The sequence below is a fragment of the Hipposideros armiger genome, unplaced genomic scaffold (genome assembly GCF_001890085.2).
Source record: "Hipposideros armiger isolate ML-2016 unplaced genomic scaffold, ASM189008v1 scaffold_1753, whole genome shotgun sequence".
NCBI classification, from domain to species: Eukaryota; Metazoa; Chordata; class Mammalia; order Chiroptera; family Hipposideridae; genus Hipposideros; species Hipposideros armiger.
This window is the reverse complement of record NW_017733103.1, coordinates 72446-84270: the sequence shown is the minus strand read 5'-3', so window position 1 is coordinate 84270 and position 11825 is coordinate 72446. Positions and strand designations below refer to the sequence as shown.

At 32.1% G+C, this 11825-nt stretch overlaps 1 protein-coding gene across 1 annotated transcript in view; it reads left to right on the top strand.

The window, feature by feature from the left end:
• EPHA5 (EPH receptor A5) overlaps positions 1-11825 on the top strand; it is a gene marked incomplete at its 5' end in the record, with an annotated part of 78518 nt that overhangs the window by 3833 nt on the left and 62860 nt on the right. The window contains one exon of the mRNA XM_019634582.1: positions 3428-3533. Within this exon, the coding sequence (XP_019490127.1) occupies positions 3428-3533 (106 nt within the window). The remainder of the gene's footprint in view (positions 1-3427; positions 3534-11825) is intronic.

Below are 11825 nucleotides of genomic sequence, written 5' to 3'. Positions count from 1 at the left end.
CCACATCCTCATCATATATGTATTCGTCATATTGGACAGATGCACTGTGATATCTCATTGTGGTTTTAATCTGAATTTCCCTGATGGGTAATGATGTTCAACATCTTTTCTTGTTTTTATTTGCCTGCCACACTGTTTTAAATTTCCTCAATCACTGTTATGTACTTATATTTTGTATCAAAAATTATAACTTTGATCAGATTATCCTGATCAAGAAAGTTAATAAATGCTTATTGATGTGGGAAACAGATCCCAAATTCTCTCTGGCTTTCAAAAGCCCTTATAATGTGGCTCTAACAAAATCTATTCACCTCAATAAATAACTGTTTAAATATGTAGCTAAAATCTAGAGAATATCTATGTAATATGAGTTTGCAGCAAAATGAGTGTGAGAAGCAAAGTGAGGGAAAACAACATGATTTCTCAACATACGATACCTTAAAATTTCCAGAGATGTTACAGATATATATATATATATATACACATATATATACATATATATATATATACATACACATATAGTGATTGAAAAAAAGATACATTGTAATTTACTAAAGAATATTGATTTTCATGACTGATATCCTTCTAATAAGCATGCTACATTTCTCCAAAATTTTCTTTTAAGCATTCATTCCCAAAACATTTCTGAGCTATTTGTCTAAAACTACATCACAAGTCAACTAATTCTTAATAAACCTACATAAGAAAATGGGAAATATGATTGATTAGAGGTTCATACCTTAAAGATTATAAAATTTAGCAATATACTAAAAGGATAATCATGGATCAAACCTGGATTTCATTTTTTTCCCTGCTGCTGAAGAATGAACAAGTATAAAGGCATTGGCAGTACCCTAAATTCCATAGCTTTTCAACTTAGTTGATATAATTGTTGATGCTGTTAGGGCAAACAAACAAAAAAAATGGACAGAAGCTTGATGAATTATTTTCTATTATAAATAGTTCACAAATTACTGTATATAAAATAGTCAATAATTAAAGAACCATCAAAGATCTTAGAAACTGCTTCAGATTAAAAAAAATGAAAGTGCATTCTTTAAATTCTTCTTTAGAGCCCCTTGATTTAATTTTTATTATACAGAAAGATCTGATTTCAGTGGATGATAGATTAAAATATGTAAATATGAATATTTGTGATTTAACATTACATACAAAATATTTTCATAAACTTTATTATTTTAAACATTTAAAAATTTTTGTATGCCATTGACACTTATTTTAATGCAAAATATTATCCCATACCTAAGGTATATTTTAGCATATTGTTAAATTAGATCTTGGCAATTATTAAAAACGAAACATTTGACATGACTAAGCACCCGTATTTTTTTCTCAATAATAATACTTTGGTTAGCCTAAAATTGCCTTGTTTTTATCGCTACCTCTGACTAATTACGTCTTTTCCTCCAAAAACGTATCTCTGCGAGTTCCCAAACTGGCACATTGTGACCAGAAAGATTTGTTAGAGTCACAATAGAAGGGCTTTTGAATGATAGATGGAGAATTTGGGATTTTTTTTCCCAGTGGGTAGTAAGTATCTATTAACTTCTTGATCAGAGAAACATGATTAAAGTGATATTTTTNTGAAATATTTTCTGTGTTAATATTAATTATTCCTAGGTATACTGGAATCTTACCAAAAATCTTTACCTTTAAAGTTGTCTGTGAGATCTTCATTTATGCCAGCAGCACAATACTACTTATTTAAGAATACCAACTTCATTATAATTGTATAACCAGTGTAGATATTAAATTTGTACAATTATTCTGAGTTTCTTAATTTGCACCAGTAGAATTATCTGGAAAATTTTAGCCTATAGGTCCAATCTTCCCCTGAAAGCTTTTAAGATAAAATTTAACTACCTAAATGAATAATTTCTATCTCATCAATGTAAAATATAACCAATCATCAAATTAACATAAATTCAACATTTATGTAATAAGTGATGTTGAACATTGTTTAATATAAATTTTGATGAGACATATATGATAAAAAAGAATTCTGCATTTTTTTGGCTTGCATGCTTTCTAATACATAAGGGCCTCTTGATGATTTATTCTGATGTCTATATCTGACTTTTTCTGACCTAATCCTATTCCTGCTGTTTCAAATGTACCTACAGTGGTCTGCTAGATTCACCTCCTCTCTAATCATTTGGAATTTAGAGGGCCAGGATAAACCCAGCCTTTCCTGGAGTCCTAAAGATTTATAATTAATCATTCAAAACCGGGCTAGTGTGTACTGTCAATCTCCAACCCCAGAGGGAAACTACTTTGAATTCCAAGTAGATATGCGTATTTATTTTACCACACAGTATCTTTCTGCCCCAGCCCAAGGCTTCTAAATCTTCGTGCAAGAAATTGAATTGGAAAGTTCTTCTATGCATACATCTCAAATACCTGCCTGGAGCCTGTGCAGTTTGGTCCATTTATTCCTATGAGTTCCCAAAGTCAGGGTGACTGGATCCTACTCCTGTGTGCCCAACCTTTGAAACCCTCCACCCCTACTCTAAGAGGACTCTTAAATAACCCAGCTTGGAAGGCTAGCAGGAGATAGTCTCAGTACATCATATGCCCTGACGTGAAAATCTCTATCACCATTGCTTCCATCTGCCCTGTCATTGCATTGTATCTCCTTAAATCTCAAATANTGCTTATTTAGGTATAACTATCTAATCATGCCCATATTCCTTTTATTATGGTAATTGCATTGTTAAAATATAAAGTAGTTCATCTGAATCCATGTATTTTAAAGAAAAATATCATGTAAACAAATGTAATCTTACTGCAGACTCTAAGTTCTAAATGTATGCCTTCACATTTTTCAAAAAGTGGGTCTACTTATAAAGTATATTTACGATTATATTCTGCTTGAAGTCACAATGTTTAAAATTATATTTAGAATAGTAACATGATGTTTAACTTCACTGAGGTCGTAACACATCATTTTGGACTTCAACCTGTCTATTTGAAAAAATTCTATCTGCAATAAAGATCTTTTTTCTAGAGAACAGCCACATGAACACTCAAAAAATATTAAATCTCATACTTAGCACCTCCTATTTAGATTAAGGTGTTTGAAATCCAGGACTAAGTTGCATTTTACCATGCAAACCTAAGATTTCTAGATGAATATTATGCAAACAATTACTCTCATTTTTTATAATGACAAGGAAATAATCAGTGACTTAGTGATTCTTTCAAATTTCCATTTGGAGAGTAAATATTTTCTCCTAAAGATGTCTTTTCAATTACACACTTTTGAGAAAAGATATTAGAGGGAAATCTCAGCCAAGTGTGGGTGAATTGCTTAAACCATGCATTGATTACCGACTATTAAGCAGCTCTTATTTGAATGCACATGATCACTTTAACCACAAGCTCCATTTTCTGTGTCTTCTATTAGCAGTTGCAGCATCCAGTGATCAAAGCCAGATTCCTATAATTGCTGTGTCTGTGACAGTGGGAGTCATTTTGTTGGCAGTGGTTATCGGCTTCCTCCTCAGTGGAAGGTAAGAGAGGAAGCTGTGATTCTCACCTTTTGCAGCTGATCTTTTCCCTACCTTGATCTGACCATTTGGCTGTTAAGCACATCCCAAAACAAATCAGGCAAACAATATATCAGTAAATAACCTCAATGAATGATATACTTCTTAAGCCTTACCTTATTGCTGTTAATGCTAACACACTTTCTTTTTCAGGTATGGTCTTTTCACAAGAATAGTATTAACATGTTATTCTTTATTCTGTCATTATTATAATCATATCTTTGTCTGATATAGTTTTTTTTATTTTAATTGGAATTTTTTTTCATCTTAAAAGTATTTATGGTTGCCTGCTTCAATGTTAGCATTTGGGAAGGTCTGTGTCAGTGCCTGGTGGATTTAGAGAAATAGGACTAATAATTCTAGTTAGCCAGCGTTCTGTCTTAATAAGGTGATGAATAAAAAGCAGACTCTCTGGCAAACAAGCATTTTGAGAAATAAATAACTAGCCCTTTTTTGCGACTGCTTTTATTTGCTGTTTCTGAATGATTTCAACCTGAATATATCAATCATAGTGTATCCTGATTTAAAGTGAATTTTATTGAATGTTATATGAATGGATATACTAATATATGTATTGCATAGCTATACTTTTTATTTTGAACAAAAATAGTGACCCAACAAGAACTTTTGTAGAAGGTATTTCCTGATGATTGGCTGAATATAATCAACTTNAGTAAACATTTGATAGTAAGGACAATGATTATGTCTACTACTGCAGCAAAAAGTTTTTACAAAAGGTGTTCAATAGTTGGTGAAATTTATTTTGGATTCCCAAATTTATACTACAATACGCAAACTGAATCTAACATGTTCACTAATATTTGCTACTTGCATCAGTGTGGCATTCATGGAAGACGAGCCCCTTTTATGATGATCTCTGGCCCATTAAAATGATTAAAAGAAATACAATGAATCATCAGTAAAGTATAGCTTGGGATATAAACCAATTGAAGTGTAGTCTAAAGATAACTCACCTCCAGTTCTCTTTCTGTTTTTATGTAGTTTGCAATCCCTAGGTTCTCATAGTTGTCCTAAGAGAGAGAAATAAGGAGAGTTCCAGATTCCAAGGTCAAAGTGAATTACTTGTTTGTTTGTTTTTGTGACTTTGTCCTTTAAGACAAAGAAATAGATGTACATGGAACACTTAGATTTGTAGAGTTTGGGGTATTCTTTCTATTTTAGAAATACTTGAAATGTGTATCATTTATTTAAGATTTATCTTGATCACTTACATTGTCTGATCTCTGTTTTCTACATGCATCTTAATACTAGTAGAGTTTGGGTCATTGAGTATTTTTATGGCATCCATCTTTTAATACTTCCAATCAAAATTTGGTAGATTTTGCTACAGTAAGGGCTAAACTTACATCAAAGATTTTAAATGTTGTATGTAATTTATTGTGAATTTGTTTGTCAGTTTGTTTGCTGTTTTTTTTTTTTTCTTAACCTGGTAACAAGCTATTAGCGAAAGTAGAAAGAAATGTCCATACCAGCACTCTCCATGAAAATGTCCTAAATTTTCAACAGGGGGAGGGAGAGATGAGGCTGAGGGGTTGGGTGGGTGAACTGGAAGCTATAGAAGAAAACATTGTGCTTCCAGCATCACATGAGGCAGTAAACTGCTGCCTACATCTTACCTCCATAAGTTGTTATCAGTGCCATCTTGGGAAAGCTGTTTCCTCTCACCGAGTCCCAGAACTCTTAGCTCTATAATGAATATTATAATAGGACATTTCAGGGTTGAAACAGGAACTGCAAGGCAAATGCAAATGTGTTGGAAGGACACACTCGTCCTGTGTGTTTTTACTTTCCCATTACTACCACACTCACANTGGTCATTTCCTTAAATAAACTGATTTTTTTACATTTCCAAGACATCTTGCTGCCTCTCCCTTTCCTTTACATTTCAGTCTCTTTGTTTACATTGCATGTTACACAGTTGGCATGGTTAAAATGATTTTCCTGATTTCTTACCAGCTGCTATTTTATTTGTGTATGCGTTTCTTATTCTTTTGATTAAAAATTATATAGAACATATAAGACAAAATGTAGAAAGAAAAATCAATCATATTTATCCACCAGAGGAAACCAATATTAATATTTTGCCAATTATTTAAGATATTTCATATACATAGTTGAGCTCATAATTTATAGTTTTGTTTTCTGTTTTTCTTTGACTTAACATTCTAATATCAAATTTCCCTGTATAATTCCAAATGTTTTAAAAGCAAACATTTAATACCTCCTTCATATTATGTTTAATCTTTCCTATACATTTTCCCTTTTGCATTGCTAGTTTTTTCTTTTGTTGCTATTGTTTTGGGGGAGAGGTTTTTCTTTCTTTAATGTTCTTAGAACACATTTGTATAATTCAAAGTAAGGGTTAGTGAATATGAATATTTCAAAGACTGTTGATACATATTGACAAATGGCCATCATAAACCATTGTACCAATCACCATCCCCCACTATAGTGCATGAAATTGTTAATTCACAAAATAGTCAATCTCTGCTATTTTGATAGAGGAAAAAAGTCCCATATTTTTAATTATTTTTATTCTTGAGATTTAGTTAATCTGAGTTTCATTCTATATATACAATAAGGATAGTTATTAACTATTTTATTACTTGTTTTGTAAATTACGTGTACATGCTCTTTATCCACTTAGGCTAGTGAGATCTTAGCTTTCCATATAGTAAAGACATATCATTGGAAGTGTCAAGATTTGTTTGCTTTTTAATAATACTTATTTTGCATGAAATACAAAAAAAAATGTTAATTTTATGTGGTTAGGGACCTAAACTGATATTTTCTACAGACTTATGTAAGTCCCGGCACTGTTTATCACCCTCCCCTAAAATTGTTATAGGTGTCCACCTTTAGCACACTAAATAGTGTCCATGTAGATATTCTTTTATCTATACTACCTCTGGGCTCTCAAACCTATTCCTCTAATCCAGTTTTGACCAAGATCATATTTGTTTAAATATTATCATTTAAAAATATTTTTTAATGTTTGGTCAGGTGAATTTCTGTTGGGGAGTCCCACATAGTTACAATTACAAATATTTTATATTAAGTGCTTTTGTACTTACACACACATTTATACATCATTATACACTTACATACATGCATTTATACCATTTATACACCTTTTATATAAAGCAGTTTAATAATTTTCCACTGTTATGTTACATATGTATATAAAGTATTAAAATAGTTACGTTTAACATCATTATATTTCATTTTAAACACTTATGACAACTATCATAATATGATTTTAATTCTANTATATTTAGCATCTCTAATATAACTAGGGTTATTTAGTTTCAGAACTTGGTAAGTTTTGATAAGAAAAGAATATATAAACTTATTTTAATTTAATACTATTTTATTTTAAAATAATGATAAATAGACAAATATTTGTAATCACACTACAATCACTGATTTTAGAAAACAGCTCACTAAAAACAAATCTCAGTGGTTTATGAATTAGCAATAGATGTGATTTTATAAAAATGTAACAAATCCAGGCATGTGTATTGATTTAATATCTGAGAGTTGTTATCCCTTCTATTTTCTCATGATTACATGCTTTTTTCTTTAAAGGCTCTGAATCAAAGATAATTAGAGAGCAGTTCATAATTTATTAATAACTGACAAATGGGGATCAGGGCAGAGTAGTGCCAGAAAGACTAGGAGCATAGCAACAACTAATTGCCCACTGTGGGAAGTAAATCGTCCTAGGAAACTGAACCCAGGAGAGTTACTGGCTCAATTGCTCAAAATTATTGAATATCCCACCTGTGACTTCTCACAGATCAAACATGTAAATATCACTGCAACTCTCAGGAAGTAATATTGAGGCAAATATTTGCAAGGAAAAACTCTATGGTACTGGAGACAAGTTAATATCATTGATTTGCAAAGATGAAAATGATTTTAGCAAAGAATCTAGAGATGCTCATATTTTCAAGTATGAAGCAGTGCAGGTCAAAAACCTAACCACAGAGCAAAATCCTCTTTTTGTCTGAAGCCCATTTCTTTAAGAATGTGGCACTCACCTGAAAGACAGAGCAGGCTAGCATGCCAGAAGTCGCTGGGCTCTGGCAGAAGATTTTCCTAGGTTTCTGGAAACCTTACCACGTCTCTCAGAGATGACAATAGCACATGCTCTCTCAGGAACTTGATACCCAGCTCTACAAAGAAAATCAATAGCACTGCCCCATGTCAAAGGGTAGAACATCTATTNAGCTTTGCTTTTCTATTTCAGTTAATTCCACATGTACACTCAGAGTTTAAAGACACACACATATTGTACACAAGCACACCACACAAATTTACATGTATTTACATGTAAACACGAAAATAGTAAAGCTGTTCTCCAATTTTAAGATTGTAAAACAAGACAAAAATACCTGTTGCCCCTGAAGATATAGAAGAATTCCCTTAAGCTGCTGAATCTTGGAAATGATTTTAAGGCTCTTCATGTGTGACATTAACACTGTGATGTTCCTGAGATGATAAATTTTGTCTTACCAGTGCTTAATGACTGTAAAAACAGATTAGCTATTTTCTAGGCAAAAGTTATCCCCCTGGTGATTTTGAAGTCCCATGGCTGGGCATAAAACTGCTAAATTCTAGTTCCCTTTGTCTTTCATTAAACAATTGAAACTCAATCCATTGAAATGTTTCATAGTTTTCTGAGGCAAAAATTATTCAAGGTCAATGGATACTGTACTTGGATGCTAACCTATCAGGTAACTGAGATCATATCAGAAAATTAGAGAAAAAAGGTTGATTTATATAAAATACTGTTTTAGGTTTTTTTAATAGTTGAAAACAATATTTAAATTTTTTCTTTTGTAAATTTTGAAATCTCTCAATGTATAACATTTTGTAAATGACTTATTCTTCCCAAATAGAAACATGTATTAACTTCCATTAGAAACATGTATTAAGTATCTACTGCACATCAAACACCAAGTCCCAGGCATGTAAAATCAGAAGGCAATGTCCTTTTCCTGAAGTGTTTCCACTTTAATTTTGTAGTGAGATAGACAGAATTTGATAAACAGAATTACAACAGCTATGGATAAACAGAAGAGTTTAAATTAAAATCGTTTCCTTCATTGTAACTTTTTCCCTTGGACCAAAAGAAAATGCTAGTCTGATTCATTTAAGTTCTTATGACATGCCTGCCACAGTTCTTATGTTAGGAAAAACAAGGACTTAATGGTAAAATCCACTGGACTTAGAAACTTTTCATTAAGCTCCTTTTCTTTAAGCTCATAAATAATTATATTGGCGTTTTGAATGTATTCAGATAAGTGCCCGAGATCTGCCTACATTTGATAACAAAGCATAATAGCTTCTTAAGTGAAACTTTTTAAAGAGTATGAAGTACTCTAAAGAAGAGCTAAGCCTCTTTGCCTAGTGGATGTAACCCAATAATAGTATTGATACTAGTAAGTATAATATTGCCTAGCACGAATTACATACTATTAATATGATGCACTGCTCCAGGGGGTTTGCATATAATATCTTANCTGTGTCAGTGCCTGGTGGATTTAGAGAAATAGGACTAATAATTCTAGTTAGCCAGCGTTCTGTCTTAATAAGGTGATGAATAAAAAGCAGACTCTCTGGCAAACAAGCATTTTGAGAAATAAATAACTAGCCCTTTTTTGCGACTGCTTTTATTTGCTGTTTCTGAATGATTTCAACCTGAATATATCAATCATAGTGTATCCTGATTTAAAGTGAATTTTATTGAATGTTATATGAATGGATATACTAATATATGTATTGCATAGCTATACTTTTTATTTTGAACAAAAATAGTGACCCAACAAGAACTTTTGTAGAAGGTATTTCCTGATGATTGGCTGAATATAATCAACTTCCCTAAAAATAAATAAATAAACACATAAACAAATAAAAACATGATTGTACTCTATTCCGACAACAACATATTTTCATTTTGCATCCAGGCCATCATTAGAAGGGATATTCAGAAAGCTGTCAATTTGAAAATGTTACAATGGTAGACAATTATAGAAAACTTTGATGAAAGTCTTCATGGAAATATTTAAACCTTCACAAATATGTGGAATGTACTGTAAGATAAAAAAAAAGTCAGGAAATCAATATAAATATTGATTTTGTTACTGTTCTAGTCATTTACTTTTGACTCTTCAGCACCTATTCAAGTCATAAATATACAGAATTAGGTACTTTTCAATATATTGTATATTGTATTCTGAAAAGATTTATGAGTATATCTTTAAATTACAGCAGTGACAATTTATTTTCATAAAACATTGCTACTTCGTTTGACCATCCCTTCTCTTTGTGTCTGAAAATTCCCTTTCTTCTCGTTCCTGTCATTTAAGAATGTTCAAAGTTTTCTTAAAATACATATAGAGAAATCCATCGCTTATTATTAATGTTTGAATAGCAGCAATACATTTTTTAAGAAATTCTAGATGGGAAGCAATTTGTGTTCTGTTAAAGACAATTAGCCCTACCTAGCCAAAAGGCTGGCATCTAGTGCCCCACTGATTTCTTCCCTCTGAATCACCTAGGGAAAATGGTCTACCTTTGTTTCAGCTTTCTGGAAGATAAGCTAATTGCACCAATCGTGTAGTAAAAACTTTTCTTGGATGTTGATCAAATAAGATAATTAAGTTGAGTGAATTGTTAACTGCTAAAAAAACTACTGTATGATAATGTCTTTCCTACCCCAAAAGGGTAGATGACTATGGTACTTTTGGGGAGTTAGTTTGTGATACCATTTTTTTACATCTGACTGAGATGGGAGTTGCTTCTTCGTTTCCAATAAATCCGGAAGCATTGGTTGTGTTTAGGGCCCATACTTAGGAGAAATGAATACAAATGGAGGGGTGAGCCAAGGAATAGAATCCAATAAATGTGTGTGTTTGAGTGTTTACTAAAGGAAATATCAAATATAGGAAGTATTTTATTATAGACTTAGCACATTATATTTACTTAACCTAGGTATTGTTAATGTGAATTTATTGTTGACAAGCCACTATGAATTCTTGCTTATCTGTATGTGAATCAAAAACTTTTCTTCCCTAATGCATACATAAAATTGACTTAAAAACAACTAATATTATTACATCTNTTGATGTGTTTTTGTTAAGGCTCTTGGGGCTGGCTGTGGATGTGGGGTAAAGGCCAATTATAAAATGTTTATTTTTATGTGAAAATAAAATCCAAATAAAGGGGAAACAATCTGTTTTTAAAATAGCGTGATGTTTTGAGTGGAAATAAGAATTGGAGTATAAATTTGAGACTCTTCAACTTATAGTTAACTGATATCATGGGCAAAGAAGTATCTAGGAGAGGGAGGGAGAAAAAGAGGCAGGAAGAGAGAAAGATAGAAAAAGAAAGAGAGAAGTGTAGAAGTTCAGAGTCAGTATCCACTAGAACTTATTCACACAGGGGATACCTGGAATAGAATGTGGAGACAACAGAACTGACAACACAGTGCTTCAGAGTGGGAAAAAGAGAATATGGCTCAACTGATGTTATAGAAACCAAGGGGAGCAGAGTTTCAAGGATGTATGTTTAACAAGGTCAAATACCTTATTATTGTATGATACATAGTGTATGGTGAGGTAAATGGAAAAGTACTCATTATGTTTAGCAAATATATCATGCATAGAACTCAAAGGAAGAAGAAAAGTTTCAGAGATAATTTCATAACATTAGTTCTTAGAAGATGAGTCTAGTTGTAGATAACTCAATCAAGATACTGAAAAATAGGGAATAATAAGTAGGGTAAATAAGCAGAAGATAATATGTACAGATAATATTTACTATTTATTTAAGCTTGGCAATAGTTGAAGGACTATGCTAAGAGCTTTATATGTGTTATCACTAATCTTAACAAAACTGTAATGATTCAGGGAAATTATCCCTCTTTGGAAATGAATGAAATAACCCTCCACAAGGTTAAATAATTGACTTTGGCCCATTTGTCTAGTAAATATGAAACTTTTTTCAAATTCACATTGAACCAGTGCCGGTAAATTTAGGTATAAAGATTTGTTTCCCCCAAGAGGAGTTATATGTCCAGGCTTGTAGGGAGCAGAGAAGTAACCTGTAAGGGAATGAGAAGCCTATTTGGATGGAGTTTTTTGAAGAAGTAATAGCTTGGGAGAGACAGGAAGTGCTCTAACAGTGGAGTTAAAGCAAAAGATGGTTATGCCACCATATTTAACCATG